Genomic DNA, 21280 nt, shown 5'->3' with positions numbered 1-21280 from the left:
AAAAAAATTTGCACAAGTGATATGTAAAATGTACAGTACATTGTTTAGAGGATCATGTTATGAAGCTGTGTTGTGTTCTTTTCCTTAGGATTCAGCACTGGAGTTCAAGGATTGTGCAGAGCGGGCTGACCTCATGGTAAAAAGTTTACTGTTTCTACTTGAGAATGTTCATTTATGTGTCTGTAATTATTGGTGTCCACGTCTACGTAAGAACATGACATAAGAAATACAAGCAGGAGTAGGCCATTTGGCTACTCGAAAGGGCTCTGCCATTCAGTAAGATAGATCATGGCTGATCTGATTGTGGTCTCAACTCCACTTTCCTTCCTGCCTGCCTGCCTGCCCTCCCATAACCCTTGACTCCTATGTAGATCAAAAATCTGTCTAACTCAGCCTTGAAGATATTCAATGACCCAGCTTCCATTGCTCTCTCAGGTCGAGAATTCCAAAGATTAACGACCCTCTGAGATGTTTGCCATGAAATGCATTTTTTAAAAAATGCTTGCCAAAAGCACGTTTAGAAATTTCCCAATGTTTGTTCCTGAGAGACCCATAGTGTAAATGGGGCTTTTATAGGCTATAGACAACATCAAAAGTACTGCTGGGTGAAGCCCTACATAGAATGTTGGAAATTATCACTGTTGTGCCTGTGCTTGTGTTAGATGTTCACTGGAGCTATCTACTTCAAAACATTTTCCTGTCTTGTATCCTTTTATATCCCTTTCAAATCTTTATCCAATTCTCTTTTAAATTATTATAATTTCTGCCTCAGTAGCCACTTGTAAAGAATTCTATATTGTAATATCCTTCATTCTTCTCATCATTCTTGAATATATGCCCCTTTGTCACTGATTCATCAACTAGTAAAAACAATTCACTATTTACACTCTCAAAACCTTTTTGAATATTGAAAACCTCTTATGACCCCTGCCTAATTTTCTGTCTCAGTGGAAAAAAACTTTTTTTTAGGCCTTCATATCTGTAACCTGGTAGCATTGGCCTTCTTTTGGAATGCTCATGAAAAAAATGAAGCCCTTTAATCTCGGGCAATGACTGAGCAAGTTTATGTAGTGAATAGATCCGAAAGATCCCAGGCACTGTGTAGAGTCAACTGATCTTAACTAGAGCAGTAGTATGCAGCACTGCAAGTGGCCCCACTAGTCAGGGTGGGGGGAATCATCAGCATTCTTGCTTGTAAACACAGCCCAGTGACCTCTGCTGGAAGTGCAGTGTGAACATTGGATAAGGACAGGATCAGGCTGAACTGATGTCCAACATTTATCCCTCAACCAACATCACTAAAATAGATTGTGGTCATTTGCCTTATTGCTGTCTATGGGACTTTACTGTGTGCAAGTTGGCTACTGTGTTATAGTGATTACATTTCAAAATACTTCATTGAGTTATTTTGGGATGTCCTGAGGTTGAGAAATGCACTATAATAATGCAAGTTTTTTTTAAACAAAATATCTCCATAAATGAGCTGCACTCCACATGGTCCAGGAGATTAGATCTTAGATACTCAGTCCCAGAATTAATGATTCTCCTATTTTGCAATAACATCTGGATCTCTTATCAATTCAAATGCAAAAATATTGCATCCAGAGCCAGATTGTTAGCTGTGAAATTACTATGATGCTATTAAACAGTGAATCAAAACCTGGCAATATATCGCACAGCATAGAGCAATATTGTTATACAATAGCTGATCATAGTGATATTGTTGACACATTATCTGGCATCAGGGAGTGGAGCATAATGGGGAGTAAGTTGGAGAGCAGAAATTTAAAATTAGAATTGCTGGTCCCGAAGAGAAGTGGGAGCTTACCCATTTAATACTACCAGAGGTATTCTGAGCTGTGATGGCAGCTGCTGGATTCCCCCAGCCAGGTTTCAAGGCCCAATTTCCAGTTAGAAGGCTGTGGGAGATTGTATAAATTTTTGTTCAATTTGAAAATCCAGATAAATGAAGCGTCAGAATTTCACCTTATGAGTATTATATGGTATGATTTAGATATGGGATTTGTGATTATAGAATCATAGAATGGTTACAGCACAGTAGGAGGCCTTTTGGCCTGTCGTGTCTGTGCCAGCTCTCTGCAAAAGCTACTAATCTAGTCCCACATTACTAATCCATTTGAAATAGGATCCTTCAACCAAAAAAGTTAGAGAAGCACTACAGTAGTATAATCGATGGCAAAGTGATGCACAAAGTTAGTGGTAGATTCTGGGAAGTGTAGTACACTAGTATGACAGAGTGCTGCTCCTATCTTTCAGGCATTGTCATGCTTGGACAGGGACACAGATGTTGCAATCTGTCATTAGCTCTCTGTTCCTTTTCCTCTCTTTCTCATTCTCTCTCTCTCTCCTCACCCCAGCCCTATTTACCTTTCCCCTCCCCAACATCACTTTTCTCCCACTACCACCCCACCTCCAGCCCTGGGGGAGGTGGATTGCGACATCTCTGTCCAGGAATGACTGGAAGATGGGGCGAGCACTCTGTCATATTGGTATAAATATAATAAATCTATAAAAAGATATAAAGTGGATTTAGGCTCATGCAATGGTTGTATGAGCATACCTGGGGTGTTTAATTTAAGGATCTTTCACTTGGGTAATTATTGTTAGTTTCTGGCAGAGCATCCCATCACAACCGATGTCCGCAGCTTAGGTAGTTGAGTTCTGTAATGAGCTATTGAGAGGTTAAGTGAAAGCTGAAGCCCTTCTAATCAAAGTGTGGGTTAGAAGAACTTCAGGTTGTAGTCAAATCATATGCACACTGAACTCATGCAAATTGAACTGCTTCCTACATCTCTAATACTGATGCTGCATTCCCTCTCTCCCCCTCCCCCCTCGATACTGACGCTGCGTTCCGTCCCCCCTGCCCTGAACTGCGCCATGTTCTCCGCCCCAACTCCCCCAATACGGCGCCCCTCTCCCCCACTGTCCCCCCCCAAAATACTGATGCCGTGTTCTATTTCTCTAAATATATGTGCTACCTCCCTGCAATACTGATACTCTGCTTATCTCCTGTCTGTTTCCTTGAAGTGCTTATGATTGAGGACCTCCTGGCTGGGGCTGCTCATTTCAAAGTGGTGTTTCATTATAGTGTGGTGATAAAGGGGTTAATTTCAAGGATTAAAAAAAAAGTGACCTTAAATACAGCTCCATCAATTATCTTCTACCATCTGGTAATTGAGTCCATTTGGCTGTGGGGGTAGGGAAGGCAAGCTTGGTTTATGCTGGAAACTGTACCTGGGGAGCGAGGAATGCTATCAGTTAACTGTAGCTTTGCAGATAATTGGATTCACAGGCTGCAGATGGACAAGTGAACCATCAGGGACAAGATGAATGGAAATTGCTTCATTGTGCAAGTTTGCCAAGTAGAATTGGGATCTATATTCAGGATTTTTTTGAAGAAAGTATAGCTATCTCCCACAAATGCTTTACTGTACTGTCTGCACATGTGTGGAGGGAGAGGGAGGAGAAGAGAACCTTTTTTGTTTTTGCAGTAGAAAAATTGTTTGGTGAAAATGAGACAGTACTGAACCTTGCTTATTTCTACTGTCCAGTAGCTCCCAGATCAAACCTTCAGAGGCTTGATGGATTAAGTATCTGCACCATGTTGACAAACATGCATACTGCCTAACACATGTTGACACTGACAGATAAAATTGTGATGTTCCAAGGTCGTGATGAACCTTGAATCTCTCGATCCCAAACCTAATTTGAATAATTGCATGCAAACATGTTGAATTAGTTAATATGTCTGATAGTATTAAAATCATTGCACCAACAGTCAGTCTGCAGCACCTTGCCTCTTTGTCAATCAGGCTGAAAAGGACTTTGTTACAGGTCAGTTAGGATGTAGCCTATGTACCCAATTGGCATTTGTATAGAGTGAAAGGATTTTATTCTGGGAGTGAACAATTGGCGATGCTAGATTTTAGTCCTTCGTATCCTGTCAAGCTTGTTAAGGTGGCTTCAATCCTATGCGTCAGATTCCGGCTTCTCTATGTTCATCTTGCAGTTAGAATTCCCTGGCAGTGCTGAAATGTCAAGTAGGATTCCATCTGATTGGAATAGTTATAATACTGTCTGTCTGGCATTGCAATATTTTCTCTAGGGAAACAGAAGACTGAGAGGAGACCCAATAGACTTATTTCACATTATGAAAGGGTTTGATAGCGTAGACGTGGGGAAGATATTTCTCATAGTGGGAGAGTCCAAAACTGTTGGTCATAAATATAAGAAAGTCGCTGGGAAAAAAAACAACAAAGAATTCAGGAGGAACTTTACCCAGAGATTGGTCAGAGTGTGGGACTTGCTATCACATGGAGTAGTTGAAGTGAATAGTATAGGTGCATTTAAGGAGAAGCTAGATAAGTGCTTACGGGAGAAAGGAATAGCAGGATGTTAGGCTGAGATGAAGTAGGATGGGAGGAGGCTTGTGTAAAGCATAGACTAGTTGGGCTAAATGGCCTGTTTCTGTGTGGTAAATTCAATGTAATTCTATGCAATATTGTACAACAGCTGAATTTATAGTTTAGAGTGACCTGATTATAAGTATTGGGGAGATTTGCTGTCCTGTGTAGTTGGTATTTTTAAGTGTCTCCAGTTTAATATATAGAATGGACTGATAATCTAGTGAGATTAAAGATCATAACTTTTAAAAGTGTTCTTTCTGTCAGTTTGTCCATGCATACTTGGAGCAAGACTGCAGTAGGCCTTGTGTGCAAAATATTCCTGAGCTTTGCTGTGGATTGTTATAGATTCAGTACTTTGTGGTACTAATTTCTCAGGTTGCTATTTTGTGAATTCCCCACCTTTTGCCGCCTCTTTCCTAAATGTGCTGACTCTTCCTAGGAGATGGTTATGTTAACCTCTCTAGTACCTTAGCCAAGTGTCCATTCTTCATCTGGCTCTGGACAGTGTGCCATCAGCCAGTTCAAAGTTGAGGCTGTTTCTGTTCTCATTCTATGGTCGCAAGCAGACATTTTCCAGCAAGGGTCACTAGATAGCAAAAAGTGCTATTCCCCCGTAACACCCCGCACCCTCCCACCCCAGCCCAAGGATTTGAAACCAATTGTGGTGCAAGAGCTGCTGCCCTGGCTAAGATCAAGTACCTAAACACGGCTGAGGGGGCTAACCTGGGACCGTGTCATCTATGTGCCTAATTTCCATTTGATGATGTTCCACACAAGAGATTGCTGGCTAAAATTGAGGCTCAATTGAGGGGAGATGGTGGCATAGTGGTAATGTCATTGAACTAGTAATCCTGAGGCCCAGGCCAATGCCCTGGGAACATGGCTTCAAATCCCACCACAGCACTGGTGGAATTTAAATTCAATTAATAAATTTAATTTAGGAGAATCTACAATTGAAAGCTAGTCTCAATAATGGTGCCATGCAACTATCATCAATTGTAGTAAAAACCCATCTGGTTCACTCATGTGTTTTAGGGAAGCAAATCTACCATCCTGGTCTGGCCTACATGTGACTCCAGACTCTCAGCAATATGTTGACTCTGAACTAGCAAGCCACTCAGTTGTCAAGGGCAATTAGGAATGGGCAACAAATGCCCACAGCCCATGAAAGAATAAGAAAAAGGCAATGTCAAGACCTCAGTGCTGTGTGCACTATTATGCTCCACAGTCGAGGAAGAAGGTTTTATAGAGGTTGTAGCACATTCACTAATGTGCTGCCTGGTCTGAGTAAATAGAAATAGACAAATTGGGCCTTTTTCATTAGTGCAGCGCAGATTATGGTATTGTGCGGTAGAATTGTTTAAAATCAGGAAAAGATAGGACAGGATAGATAGAAAACTGCCTGCACTAGTTGAGTAATCTAGAATAAGGGACCATAGAGAAATATTAAATGTAAGAAATTAGAACAGAGCAAGAGAAACTTCTTTAAAAAAAATTAATTTGGAGGCTGTGGAATTCACTTCCGGAGTTAGAAGTAGAGGCAGAAACTCCTCAAAATGAGATTGGATAGATGGGTGAAGGAAAAGGGGAGAAAAGAGGTTTCAGGATCAGAATGGGGAATGTGGTTAGGACTATTTGCTTGCATGGAGGATTGGTTGGGTTGAACAGCCTGTTTGTGTTATAGCTACTATATATTTCTGCGTATCGTCTTAAGGATAGGAAATTGGGAGGTAGCAGTCGGAAAGTTTGGATGAATGGGATGTTTTTGAATCATGAATTGTGAAGAGAACAAGCCATTTCAAAGGTCTTCTTTCTTTGGCCTCCTTGTCTCAAGAGACAATGGGTAAGCGCCTAGAGGTGGTCAGTGGTTTGTGGAGCAGCGCCTGGAGTGGCTATAAAGGCCAATTCTAGAGTGACAGACTCTTCCACAGGCGCTGCAGATAGAATTGGTTGTCAGGGCTGTTACACAGTTGGCTCTCTCCTTACACTTCTGTCTCTTTTCCTGCCAACTGCTAAGTCTCTTCGACTCGCCTCTCTTTAGCCCCACCTTTATAACTATTCGCCAGCTCTGGTGATTGCTGGCAACTGAGTCCCACGACTTGTGATCAATGTCACAGGACTTCATGTCGCGTTTGCAGACTTCTTTAAAGTGGAGACATGGACGGCCGGTGGGTCTGATACCAGTGACGAGCTCGCTGTACAATGTGTCCTTGGGGATCCTGCCATCTTCTATGCAGCTCACATGGCCAAGCCATCTCGAGCGCCGTTGGCTCAGTAGGGCGTGTATCCTGGGGATGTTGGCCGCCTCGAGGACTTCTTTGTTGGAGATACGGTCCTGCCACCTGATGCCAAGGATTCTCTGGAGGCAGCGAAGATGGAATGCTTTGAGACATCGCTCTTGGCTGACATACGCTGTCCAGGCCTCGCTGCCTTGGAGCAAGGTACTGAGGACACAGATTTGAAACACTTGGACTTTTGTGTTCCGTGTCAGTGCGCCATTTTCCCACACTCTCTTGGCCAATCTGGACATAGCAGTGGAAGTCTTTCCCATGCGCTTGTTGATTTCTGCATCGAGAGACAGGTTACTGGTGATAGTTGAGCCTAGGTAGGTGAACTCTTGAACCACTTCCAGAGTGTGGTCGCCGATATTGATGGATGGAGCATTTCTGACGTCCTGTCCCATGATCGTTTTCTCGAGGCTGATGGTTAGGCCAAATTTGTTGCAGGCAGCCACAATCCTGTTGATGAGTCTCTGCAGACACTCTTCAGTGTGGGATGTTAATGCAGCATCGTCAGCAAAGCGGAGTTCCCTGATGAGGACTGTCTGTACTTTGGTCTTCACACTAAGATGGGAAAGGTTGAACAACCTGCCACCTGATCTTGTGTGGAGGGAAATTCCTTCTTCTGAAGACTTGAACGCATGTGAGAGCTGCAGTGAGAAGATCCGAACCAGTGTAGGTGTGAGAACACAAAACTGTTTCACGCCACTCAGGATAGGAAAGGGGTCTGATGAGGCGCCACTATGCTGAATTGTGCCTTTCATATTGTCATGGAATGAGGTGATGATATTTAGTAGCTTTGGTGGACATCTGATCTTTGCTAGTAATCTGAAGAGACCACATCTGCTGACAAGGTCAGAGGCTCTGGTGAGATATATGAAAGCAACGTAGAGGGGCATCTGTTGTTCACGCCATTTCTCCTGTAGCTGGCGAAGGGAGAACAGCATGTCAATGGTGGAGCTCTCTGCTCGAAAGCCGCACTGTGCCTCAGGCAGCTTCCGGAGTCTGTTTAAAGCGACTCGAGCAAAGACTTTCCCCACTATGCTGAGCAGGGCGATTCCATGGTAGTTGTTGCAGTCACCGCGGTCACCCTTGTTCTTATAGAGGGTGATGATATTGATGAAAGAGGCGATTGTTAAAAGAAATGAGGAGTGAACAGAAATGTGGGCTTAAATCGGGTGCAGAAAAATTCGCCCACAAGGCAGTGGGGTTGTTAGCTCAGTAATCCCATCGATTTTCTAGCCAGTGGAAAAGCCCCTGGAAAGGACGGCATTACCCCTGAAATAATCAAGAGTGCCAAGCCTGCTATACTCAGCACTCCATGAACTGCGTTGCCTGTGCTGGGATGAGAGAGCAGTACCACAGGACATGATGCCAATATCATCACCCTCTATAAGAACAAGGGTGACCGCGGTGACTGCAACAAGAAACTGTTGAATGATTATCTAGAACAATTTATGGATTCTATTTCAGTAATTGTATATGGCAGAGAAGTTCCACAGACTTCTGTGAAGAATTTTTTCTGACTACCCCTTTAATTCTTATATCTGTGGCCCCTTGCCCTCATTGACCAATGGAGACAACGTCCTGCAATTTCTTTTATCATTTTGTTAGTGTGAAGACCTCTATTAGCTCATCCCTTAACCTTCTCCATTCCAATGAAGAAAGCCCTAACTTTTAAGACTTTTCATGACATAACCCCTCATTCCTGGTGAAATCCTAATATCCAGCAATGATTCACCAAGGTGATATCTTGGATGATGGAACTGAGCTATTAAGAGACCGGAGGTGAGAAGATTCAGAGATGAATTTATATGAAAGCATTTGCTGGGGTAGTTAAGGAGCAACTCTTCCTTCTAGGAAGGGAATCCTGAGCAAGGAAGACAAGATGCTGCCCTTGCAGCAATGGGTGACTGCCAAGTTGGAGTATCTGCTAGTCTCTGTTTTCAATGATTGGGCCAAGGCACCCAGCTGTGAAAAGAATATTACTGACTATGAAGTCTGGGACTAGGTCTGTTTGATTGCTGATAAGGCAGATTAGTTGACAGACGATGTGGCCAGTAATTTCCTTACCTCTGCAGCTGAAGCCATAAACTAACATAAGAAAAGCCTACTAGTCTAAGCAGGAAGCTATTAAGGTAAATGCAAAGGGAAGAACTGTTTTATATAAAAGCATATGGCCTTTAAGTAATATTTGATTGGGTTGATTCACTGTATCATGAAGTCTGGAAAGTTATGGTCAGGGCGGGTGGGGAAGAGGTTGTGTCGGCTAAGTTTATCTAGAAGAAATGCAGTGGCAGAAAATTGATCATAGGAACGGAGGACTTAGGAGCAGGAGTAGGTCATTCGGCCCTTCGAACCTGCTCCGCCATTCAGTGAGATCTGTCTCCCATAACTCTTGACTCCCTAGTCTATCAAAAACCTATCTAACTCAGTCTTGAATAAATTCAATGACCCAGCCTTCACTGATTTCTGGGGAAGAGAATTCCATTGTCTAACCGTTCGGGTCTAAAATTCTGTTCATGGATGATAAATAACTGATAGTTCAAGGTAATTGGGTGAACAGGTGTTGGGTGTTAATTAGTTAATTGTATTCAAATGTGTGTAAAGAATAGCCAGCCAGCACTGGCTGTATTGTTTGGAGTGGAGAAGTAAGCTCTGTGCAAGCAATAAACAGTCTCTACCTAAGCTTCCTGGTCTCGGTGTCTTCTTCACAAACAAGCTTGGAAGTTCTATAACACTAACAATCCTTTGAGAGAAAAAATTTCTCCTCATCTCCGTCTTAAAAGGGAGACCTCTTATTCTTAATCTGTGTCCCCTAGTTCTATTCTCCCCCACAAGAGGAAACATCTTCCCAGTATCTACTCTATCAAGTGCCCTCAGGATCTTGGATGTTTCAATAAGATGCTGTATCTCTCTATGACTATGACTCTAAGATCATCTCTCATTCTTCCAAACTCCAATGGGTATAGGCCCAACCTGTTCAACCTTTCTTCATAAGATAGGTCCTTCAAACTATGAATTAGTTGAGTGAACCTTCTCTGAATTTTCTAACACAATTATATCCTTTATAGACCCTCTGTATCTTGTTGTCTGCTATCAGTCTTAGTCACAGGGATTACTCTGGGCTAGTGTCAATGACTGAAGACTGGTGAGCTCCAACAAACTCTTAAAAGGCATTTTTGAGGTCAGGAAAGATCGCATGTTGGATGTGATGCCAATTCAGTTCCATTGCTGTGAAAGGTTGCTTGCATGAGATTAGGAAGCGCTCTTTGACATATGCTGCAGAGTAGGTGATGCTGCACAGTATTTATTGTTCATCCCTGGTTGACCTAAGGGTATCAACAGTCCCAAACCTAGCATGGGATTGGAGTAGTACATAGACCAGATCAGGTAGAATGGCAGGATCCCTGCCCTGAAGCACATCAATGACCTGGTTGGGGTTTTACGACAATCTGGCAACTTTGTCAATTTTCTGGTGCCAGCCCAAAATTGCAAGATTTATTGAACTTAATTTCATATTTTAATTTTGTGACTTGTCATGGTGAGATTTGGGCCAAACAACTTTGGGTTGCTGGTCCATTACCATAACCAACAGATTAGAGCAAAGCTCTGTTGCTATTGTTACGACCAGGTGAGATAGGGGTCTAGGGGTTCCCTCTCAGCCTTTGCCTGGTCTACCCATAACCGGGTTTAATTTTAAAAACACTGTTTGTACCTCCCCCCCCCCCCCCCCCAACCCTCAGTGAATCCTTGTTCACTGCTTTCCAATTGTAAGGCAAATAAATCAAAGATGTTTTCTTAGATTTAAACAAGAAAGGTGGAAGTTTATTAATCTTAAACTCTGATTTAGTTAACCACTCCGCGTATGCGTTGCGACAAAGCTAGCATGCATATGCGATAAACACACGCAGATAGAAACAGAAAAAGTAGAAGGAATAAAGGAGAAAAGTTTGAGGCAATATCTGGTAGTTATTTACGGTCTTCTAAGTTCAATGTGGAGTCTTTGGTTGCTGGTAAGTCTTGCTGTTCGTTGGGGCCCAGTGCATGCTTCAATTTGTTTCGATGTAGGTCTAAGGTTTAAGCGACTTCAGTGGGTTGTGAGAAAGTGAGAGAGAGCCAGCCAGGAGAGAGGCTGTCTTGTTCCAAGTTCGGTTACAATCTGCAATCTGACCCCAAACTTCTGTGTCTAGTTCAAAAAGCCTGGACCAGCCTGTTAGTCATGTGACCAGCTGGCTTAACCACTCCTTTGTTTGAGGATTCCAAAGCTCTAGGTGGGGGAGGGGGGCGGGTGTGTGTAGGGTGTAGTGTTGTCTCTTACCCCAACAGGATGTGGATCACCATTTCCTGGCCCAATCTCTCTTAATTGAATCAGTGAGCAATTCTTTTGTCTCTCCAAGCACTGTCTCTTAGAATGCAAATGTCCTCCAGCCAAGTGTCTGGTTATCTCTTGTAAAACAAGTCATTTCTTCACTCCAGCAACAATTTTAAATTAATGTTCATATGACAAAATTAATATACCTCATTCTTGGCAGGTGAGGGTCTTCATGCCACCTCCACATCCAGCGGAATGAAATGTGATTTTTTGTTTAAAAGAGCATTTCATTAAAAGGGACTAGAGAGAAGATAAGTACAGGAAAACGCACATGCATCTCTCATTCATTCAGAAATCCTAACAGTTGTTAGAGCCTCTCTTTTATTGGTAGCAGTACTGCTTTAAACTGCCCTTTTTGGCATCCCAATAAACATATGGTTTTTCGGGAAGTTTTTCAGTTTGCAAATTTCCATGACTGCCTAGGGTGTCTTTGTTCTTGTTGAGGTCTGCAGGGGGAGGGTTAGATTTAATTAGCCCTAGGTTGGAGTTCTGCTCGGGGGCGGCAACAGTGGGCAGTTCCACTCTGAACACCTTCAGTGCTTTGAGTCATGTAAGGGCTTTTCACCTTGGGGGATGGCTGGTTTCCTTTTTCCTGACTCTGGGGGAGGATTCTTTGAAAATCCTCCCTTTGTCATCTGGGACACTCCTGCTTGCAGATATTTGCCCAGATTCTACTGCATTCCCCTGCGGCATTTCGATTAGGTGAGATATCACCCCCACGGTTTCTCTGCCCTCTTGAGGACTTTCTTTGTTTCTACAGGTTCCTGTAAATGCTGTTAGCCACTCTGGTGGGGTGCTTCTAGTGTCTGCATTTACATAGGAGGATGTGGGGTCTAACTTTTCAAATATTTCGGGGTTGGCTGACCGGACAATAGGAGTTTCCATTTGGGATTCCTCCTGGACTTCCTTTAACCTGCCCTCTTGGTCCCTTTTTCCCCTGTTTCTAACCTTTTGCCAGCCTTGTGCCTGCATGTCCCTTTTTGTTCTAGGCAGGGGTCCTTACAGTTCACCAGCCCTCTGCTGGAGGGTCCTCCAAACAATGATACAGGACTTAGGAGTGCAGATTTCACTGTAGGTTGGGGATTCCCCTCAACCTGGCACTCCTGCAGTATACACCACCACATCTTTGTCGAGTTTTGGCCAGTCAAACTGCTGTCTTATGCGGGCTTTGGTTTTCCGTATACCGACATGTACAGCCACTGTAATCTCATGGGTCATTCTCAATATTTCTCTCTGGTACCTCTGCGGCATCACTGATTGGTGAACCACTGTCCACTGCTTGCTCTGAGGTCTGTGAGGAGAACTCCATTCCTCATCAGTACCTCATTCTTTAAATGGTAGCAATCAGGGACTCCCTCTGCTTCAATTTCAGACTAGGCAGCCTGTGCTAACACTCTATATACTGGATCAGCTTGCTATGCCTCAACTAGGGAAGATCCATTTAACTCATTCCCTGGGTCCTCTAACTTTCCAAAGAAAGTCTCAGACAGACAGACCTCATAGTCATCTGCCTGCAGAGCCAATTCAGCCTCCTTTGGGGGAGCTGGTTTGATTATTGCCTGATTCACCATACATTCAGGGAAACTGCAGGGGACTGTCTCCCGCCACTGCCCTGTTTCTCTGACCACCTCCGGTCTCTCTACTGGGAAAGCTTCGTCCTCGCCAGATCATTACCTAGGAATAGGTCAATCCCATCCATAGGCAAACTAGGCACAATCCCTAGGGTCAGCCTTGAAAATAGGTCACATTCCAAGTGCATCCGGTGTAAAGGTACATATCATTCACCACCATTCTGGTGTTTACTGCACACTCTGGGTCAGGCCTTTTCCCAGTGAAAGGGATCTAGTGGCCCGTGTTCCTGAGGATTACTGTGGGCTTTCTTGCCCCACTCACGGGATATGGGGTGACTCTCACTTCAGACACAAAATCCTGATAACCTTCAGGAATCCTATTAAATTTTCCTGCACTTGCAGCGGTAGGCTTCCTGGGTCTGACTCTTACTGCAGTCAAGCCACAGCTTGTTCTGCTGTGCTTTCCATCAGGGTCCCTTCTCCTTCACTGAGCGGGTGTGCCCTGATTAACTCTACAGGTTTCCCCCGTAGTTTCCAGCAGTCAGCTCTTAGATGCCCTGCTTTATTACAATAGAAGCACACAGATCTCTGGGTCACACTCCTACTTGGCTAGAGGAGGGCCCCCTGTGTCTCCTGCTTTTCTTTCTTTTCCAGGACTGTTTGGGCTTCTATCATCTTCTCACCCTTTGTCCTTTTCAGATTTGTGGGGTTGATTAGGAAAGGTTTTCCCCTGGGGAACCGACTTATAGATGAGAACGAACTCATCGGCCAGAACTGCTGCCTACCGGGCTGTACAAACCTTCTGTTTCTCTACATTTGTTTTTATGGAGAGTGGGAGAGAGTTTCTAAATTCCTCTAGCAAAATTACTTCTGAGATTTTCATAGCTGGGCTGCACTTTTAGAGCCCTCAGCCACTGGTCAAAAGCCAGCTGCTTATTTCTCTCAAACTCCAGGTAAGTTTTATCAGTTTGCTTCTTGAGGGTTCTAAACTTTTGGCGATAGGCTTCGGGTACTAACTCATACGCCCCAAGGATAGCATTTTTTGTCAGTTCATAATTGGATGAACTCTCATCTGGCAACATGGCATACACCTCATGGGGTTTTCCGGTTAGCTTACTTTGTAGCAGGAGAGTCCAAGCCTCAGCTGGCCACTTTAACTGCCTTGACAGTTTTTCAAAAGATACAAAAAGATGCTGCCATGTCTCCCTCATTGAAGTTTGGGATCAGTTGGGAAAGTTTTAACAATTCAGTACCCAGCCCTGAATTACGCTGCTCCATATTGGCCATGCTTTCATTGGGGTTACTCCGCCACCTCCTAGTTAACTCAAGCCACTTCAGCGCTCTCTTCACATTCTTTCTAGAAGGTTCTTTCTCTTTCTCGTCCCTCTCTCTTTCTTTCCCGTCTTGCTTTCTCTCCCTCTGGTGTAGAGCTGTCTCTTACACTGACAAGATGTGAATCACCATTGCCCAGGTCAATATCTGTTAATTGAATCAGTAAGCAGTTCTTTTGTCTCTCCAAGCACTGTTTCTTAGTATGCAAATGTCCTCCAGCCAAGTGTCTGGTTATTTTTATCTCTTATAAAACAAGTCATTTCTTCACTCCAGCAACAATTCAAAATTAATATATATCATTCTTGGCAGGTGAGGGTCTTCATGACCGCGTAAACATTCATTTGAGACTGGTGGTGAACAACCAGACAACTAACAGGTAGAGGAGGCTCCACAAATATCCCCATTGTCAACTGTGGTGGAGCCCAGCAAGCGAGTGCAAGAGCAAAGGCCAAACTGTTCAGTCATCTTTGTTCAAAAGCGCACAGTCGGCAATACAACTCTGGCTCATCCTGAAACCCCTGAGATCCTAGCCAGTGTGTAGCCAATTTGGTTTGTTCTATGTGACATTAGTAAACAGCTGAGTGCACTGGAAACAAAGACTACAAATCCTGGCAATATTCCAGCTGTAGTGCAGAAGACCTGTTCAAGCCATTAAATGTTCCCCAGCCAAGCTTTTGCAGTATAACTATGACACTGGCACCCAACTACTAGTGTGGAAGATTGCCCAGGTATATCCATGTATCCATAAAAAGCAGAATAAATCTAGCCCAGCCAATTCCTGCTCTATCTGCGTCCTCCCAATCACCAGCAGCAACACCTACTCATCAATAACCTGTTCAGTAGCTCAGGATCTGTCAGAACTGCCCATCTCCAGACTTAGACATTAGTTGAATGTCAGAAGAGAGGCAAGAGTAAGTGTCCCAGACATCAAGGCAGCTTTAACTGCAGAAGAGAGTTCCAAACTTCTACAGCCCTTTGCATGTGGAGATGTTTCTGTACTTCATTCCTGAAAGGCCTGCCTCTAATTTTTAGACTATGCCCCCCTTGTCCTAGACTCCCCAACCAGTGCAAAAGATTTATCGCTGTCTACTCTTTTTTAAAATCTTTCATGGGATATGAATATCACTGGCAAGGCCAGCATTTGTTGTCCATCCCTTATTGCCCTTGAGAAGGAGGTGCTGAGCCTGCTTCTTGAATTGCTGCAGCCCATGTGGTGTAGGTACACTCACTGTTCTGTTGGGAAGAAAATTCCAGGATTTTGACCCATTGACAGTGGAGGAACAGCAATACAGTTCCAAATCAGGATGGTGTGTGGAGAATTTGCAAAGGGGTGCATGCATCTGCTACCCTTGTCCTTCTTTGTGGTAAAGGTTACATGTTTCTTTTACAGTGAAGACAGATACAAAATATCTGTTCAACCCTTCCGCTACATCCTTATTTCCCTAGATTAATTTCCCAGACTCACTCTCTAGAGGACCAACTGTCACTTAAGTTACTCTTTTTCTTTTTAAATACTTGTAGAAACTCTTACTATCCGTTTTTATATTTCTAGTGAGCTTTCTCTAAATAATTTCTCCTTCATTATTTTTTTCGGCAATCTTTGCTGGTTTTTAAATTCAGTCCAGTCTACTGACCTACCACTAATCTTCGCAGAATTGTATGCTTTTTCTTTCAATTTGATACTATCCTTAACTGATACAGATGGTGTGTCCTTCTCCGATTCTTTCTTTCTCACTGGAAAGCATCTTTGCTGAGTGTTAGGAAATATCTCCTTAAATGTCTGCCACTGCCTTTCTACTGCTGTACTGTCCTACCTATGCCTATCCTAAAAGAAGTAGCTGCTGAGATAGTAGATGCATTGGTTGTAATTTTCCAAAATTCCATAGATTCTGGAAAGATCTTGGATTGGAAAATAGCAAATGTAATTCCTTGTTTCAAGAAAGTAGGGAGACAGAAAGCAGGAAACTACAGGCCTGTGAGCCTAATGTCTGTCAGAGGGAAAATGCTAGAATCTGTTATTAAGAAGGTTATAGTAGGACACTTAGAAAATCTTAATGCGATCAGGCAGAGTCAACATGGTTTTATGAAAGGGAAATCATGTTTGATTAATTTATTAGAGTTCTTTGAGGAAGTAACAAGCAAGGTGGATAAAGGGGAACCTGTAGATGGGGTGTACTTGGATTTCCAAAAGGCATTTGGTAAGATGCCACATCAAAGGTTACTAGACAAAATAAGAGCCCATAGTGTAGCGGGTAGCATATTAGTATAGATAGAGGATTGGTTAGCTAACAGGAAGCAGAAAGTGCAGATAAATGAGCAATTTTCGGGTTGGCAAGTCATTACTAGTGGAGTGACACAGGGATCAGGGGTTAGAATCTGTATCAATGACTTTGAGGGGACCAAATGTATGGTTGCTAAATTTGCTGATGACATAGGTAGGAGAGTAAGCTGTGAAGAGGACATAACGAGTCTGCAAAGGGATATAGATAGGTTAAGTGAGTGGGCAAAGATTTGGCAGATGGAGTATAATGTGGGAAAATGTAAACTTGTTCACATTGGCAGGAAGAATAGAAAAGCAGTATATTATTTAAATGGAGAGAGACTGCAGAACTCTGCAGTACAGAGGGATCTGGGTGTCCTGGTACATGATTTACGAAAAGTTAATACACAGGTACAGTAAGTGATTAGGAAGGCAAGTGGAATGTTGTCATCTATTGCAAGGGGAATGTAATATAAAAGTAGGGAAGTTTTACTGCAGTTGTACAGAGCATTGGTGAGACCACATCTGGCGTACTGTGTACAGTTTTGGTCTCCTTACTTAAGAAAGGATATAATTGCATTAGAAGCTGTTCAGAGAAGGTTCATGCGACTGATTCCTGGGATTATTTTATGAGGAAAGGTTGGGCCTGTATCCATTGGTGTTTAGAAGAATGAGAGGCGATCTTATTGAAACATATAAGATCCTGAAGGGGCTTGACAGGCTGGATGCTGAGAGGATGTTTCCCCTTATGGGAGAGACTAGAACTAGGGGACACAGTTTAAAATTAGGTGTCACCCACTTAAGATGGAGATGAAGTGAGAGTATTTCTCTGAGGATTGTTAGTCAATGGAATTCTCTACCAGAGAGCAGTGGAGACAGGGTTACTAAATATTTTTAAGGCTGAGTTAGGTAGATTCTTGATTGATAAGGGAGTCAAAAGTTATAGCAGGTTGTCATGCTAGGCCCCCACCTGCCAAGAATGAGGGACATTAATTTTGTCATGAACATTGATTTTAAACTGCTACTGGAGTGAGGGGAGGACTTGTTGAACAGATCAGCTGTGGCTGGAAAAGACATTGATTATTAACAGACAGTGTTTGGAAGAACAAGGCAGCCATTCCCTGACATTCAACCCACAATGGACACTTGATCACCAGACATTGAAGGTGGGGAAGCTCGCATTCCAGGTTAACTGCTAAGATGGCCGAATACACAAACAGACATTGTCAAACCAGCTAGGCACATGACTAACCTGGGCAATCTGAGTTATTTGAATTTGTACAAACAGTTTGGGCGGAAAGCTGTTTGCTCCTGGACTGAAGAGCTCTCTCCTGTCTGCTCCCATCTCTTTCTCTCAAGCCTCTGAATCCGCTGAAGACACATGAACCCCAAGAGAGAAAAGTCCCCTACAGTAAACAACGTTTAAGAATAATACTGGGCCTCAACGAAAAGCAAGATCTACAATCAAGGACTCTAGTGAGCTCAAAGAACTGTGACAAAATCTCTTCAGATATTGCCTCAAACGTTTACACTTTATTTTTCTTCTCTTTTTCTGTCTCTACTTGCATGGGTGTATCGCGTATGTATGCTAGCGTGGGCAAGTTGTGTATCTGTAGGCGTTAACCAAATTAGAGTTCTAATAAGTTTCAACTTTTCTTCTTTAAACCTAAGAAAGCCTGTTTGTGCTGATTTCTTTGCCTTATAATTGGAAAGCGGTGAACAAGGATTCACCAAAGGGGAGCTAAAAACAGTGTTTAAAAACTAAACCCTGTTACAGTAAGACCAGGTGAAGGCTGAAAGGGAACCCTCGACCTCTTTCTCACCTGGTCGTAACACAGGTAGACAGGAAAGGAGAGCTGAGGCTGCAATCAGATCAGCTATGATCTTATCAAATGGCAGAGCAGGCCTGAGGGGCTTAATGGCCTATTCCTGCTCCTAATTCGTATGTTCGTATATTTGTAGGTTGTGGGTTTGGAAGGTGCTTTCGAAGGAGGCTTGCTGAATTGTTGCAGTGCATGTTGTAGATGGTACACACTGCTGCCACAGTGCGCCGGTGGTGGATAGGGTGCCAATCAAGCGGGCTACTTTGGCCTGAATGGTACTGAGCTTCTTGAGTGTTGTTGGAGCTGCACTCATCCAGCAAGTGGAGAGTATTCCATCACACCCCTGACTAGTGCCTTTTAGATGGTGGACAGGCTTTGAGGAGTCAGGAGGTGAGTTATTGCCACAAAATTCCCAGCCTCTCATCAGTTCTTAGGATATGGCTGGTTCAGTTAAGTTTCTAGTCATTGGTAACCCCTCTAGTATGTTGATGGTGAGGGATTCAGCGATGGTAATGACATTGAAGATTAAGGGGAGATGGTTAAACTCCCTCGTGTTGCCTGGCACTTGTGTGTTGTGAATGTTATTTGCCACTTATCAGTCCAAGCCTGAGTGTTGTCCAGGTCTTGCTGCATGCGGGCACGGACTGCTTCAGTATCTGTGAAACATAGAAAGCAGGAGTAGGCCCTTCGAGCCTGCTCCACCATTCATTATGATCATGGCTGATCATTCAACTCAGTAACCTGTTCCCGCTTTCCCCCTATATCCTTTGATCCCTTTCGCCCCAAGAGCTATATCTAACTTTTTCTTGAAAACATACACTGTTTTGGCCTCAACTGCTTTCTGTGGTAGTGAATTCCACAGGTTCACCACTCTCTGGCTGAAGAAATTTCTCCTCATCTCAGTCCTGAAAGGTTTACCCCGCATCCTTAGACTATGACCCTGGTTCTGGACTCCCTCACCATCAGGAACATCCTTCCTGCATCTACCCTGTCAAGTCCTGTTAGAATTTTATAGGTTTCTATGAGAATCCCCCCTCACTCTTCTGAATTCCAGCGAATATAATCCTAACCGACTCAATCTCTCCTCGTACATCAGTCCCGCCATCCCAGGAATCAGTCTGGTAAACCTTCGCTGCACTCCCTGTTCAGCAAGAACATCCTTCGTCAGATAAGGAGACCAAAACTGCACACAATATTCCAGGTGTGGCCTCACCAAGGCCCTGTATAATTGCAGCAAGACATCCCTACTCCTGTACTCGAATCCTCTCGCTATGAAGGCCAACATACCATTTGCCTTTTTTACCGCCTGTTGGACCTGCATGCTTACCTTCAGCGACTGGTGTACGAGAACACCCAGGTCTTGTTGCATAGCCCCCTCTCTGTTTATAGCCGTTCAGATAATCTGCCTTCCTGTTTTTGCTACCAAAGTGGATAACCTCACATTTATCCACATTATACTGCATCTGCCATGCATTTGCCCACTCACTCAACTTGTCCAAATCACCCTGAAGCCTCTCTGCATCCTCCTCACAACTCATCCTCCCACCCAGTTTTGTGTCATCTGCAAATTTGGAGATATTACATTTAGTTCCCTCATCTAAATCATTAATATATATTATGAATAGCTGGGGTCCCAGCACTGATCCCTGCGGTACCCCACTAGTCACTGCCTGCCAATCTGAAAAAGTCCTGCTTATTCCTACTCTTTGTTTCCTGTCTGCCAACCAATTTTCTATCCATCGCAATACACTACCCCCAATCCCGGGCGCTTTAATTTTACACGCTAACCTCCTATGTGAGACTTTGTCGAAAGCCTTCTGAAAGTCCAAATAAATCACATCCACTGGCTCCCCCTCATCAACTCTACTAGTTACATCCTCGAAGAATTCTAGTACATTTGTCCAGCATGATTTCCCTTTCGTAAATCCATGCTGACTCTGCCCGATTCTACCACTGTTCTCTAAGTGCTCTCCTATAAAATCTTTGATAATGGATTCTAGAATTTTCCCCACTACCGACGTCAGGCTGACTGGTCTATAATTCCCTGCTTTCTCTCTACCTCCCTTTTTAAATAGTGGGGTTACATTAGCTACCCTCCAATCTGTAGGAACTGTTCCAGAGTCTATAGAATCTTGGAAGATGACCACCAATGCATCCACTATTTCTAGGGCCACTTCCTTAAGTACTCTGGGATGCAGACCATCGGGCCCTGGAGATTTATCAACCTTCAATCCCATCAATTTCCCCAACACCATTTCTCTACTCAGACTGATTTCCTTCAGTTCCCCTCTCTCACTAAACCTGGTGTTCCCCAACATTTACGGTATGATATTTGTGTCCTCTTTTGTGAAGATAGAACCAAAGTATGCATTTAGTTGGTCAGCCATTTCTTTGTTCTCCATAATAAATTCCCCTGTTTCTGACAGTAAGGGACCTATATTTGTCTTCACCAATCTGTTTCTCTTCACAAACCTATCGAAATTTTTAGTCAGTTTTTATATTCCCTGCAAGCTTGCTCTTGTACTCTATTTTCCTCCTCTTAATCAATCCCTTGGTCCTCCTTTGCTGAATTCTAAACTGCTCCCAATCCTCAGGTCTGTTGTTTTTTCTGGCAAATTTGTATGCCTCTTCCTTGAATCTAATGCTATCTCAAATTTCCCTTGTAAGCCATGGTTTGGCTACTTTTCCCATTTTACTTTTGCACCAGACAGGAATAAACAACTAAAATAAAAGCAAAATACTGCGGGTGCTGGAAATCTGAAAAAAAAACAAATGTTGGAAAAACTCAGGTCTGGCAGCATCTGTGGAGAGAGAAGCAGAGTTAACGTTTCAGGTCAGTGACCCTTCTTCAGAACTGTAAGATAAAAGAAAAGTAAAAGATTTTAAGCAAGTAAAGCAGGGATGGGGCAAGAGATAACAAAAGAGAAGGTATTGATAGGACAAGGTCACAGAATAGCTGACCAGAAGGTCATGGAGCAAAGGCAAACATGTTCCATAGTGAAGAGGGGGCAGTTGGGGAGGAATAAACAATTGTTGCAGTTCATCCATGCGTTCTTTGAATGTTCGCCGTTGCCTATCCACAGTCATCCCTTTAACAGTTTTGAGCTGCTAGATCTGTTCTGAATCTATCACATTTAGCGTGGTGTAGTGCACACAACACGATGGAGGGTATTCTCAGTGTGAATACAGGACTTTATCTCCACAAGTACAGTG

At 43.4% G+C, this 21280-nt stretch overlaps 1 protein-coding gene across 14 annotated transcripts in view; it reads left to right on the top strand.

Annotated features, from left to right (window-relative positions):
• The window catches only part of LOC137353490 (RNA binding protein fox-1 homolog 2-like), a 342023-nt gene that overhangs the window by 129840 nt on the left and 190903 nt on the right, over window positions 1–21280 (top strand). For 12 of the 14 annotated variants that reach the window (XM_068019825.1, XM_068019833.1, XM_068019823.1 and 9 more), the window contains one exon: window positions 89–136. The exons of the other annotated variants lie outside the window; for them this stretch is intronic. In XM_068019825.1, the coding sequence (XP_067875926.1) occupies window positions 89–136 (48 nt within the window). The remainder of the gene's footprint in view (window positions 1–88; window positions 137–21280) is intronic. 14 annotated transcript variants of the gene reach the window in all.

Source organism: Heterodontus francisci, chromosome 41, assembly GCF_036365525.1.
Source record: "Heterodontus francisci isolate sHetFra1 chromosome 41, sHetFra1.hap1, whole genome shotgun sequence".
In the NCBI taxonomy this organism is placed as follows: domain Eukaryota; kingdom Metazoa; phylum Chordata; class Chondrichthyes; order Heterodontiformes; family Heterodontidae; genus Heterodontus; species Heterodontus francisci.
Note: the sequence above shows the minus strand (reverse complement) of the source record. Positions and strands in the feature narration are given on the sequence as shown.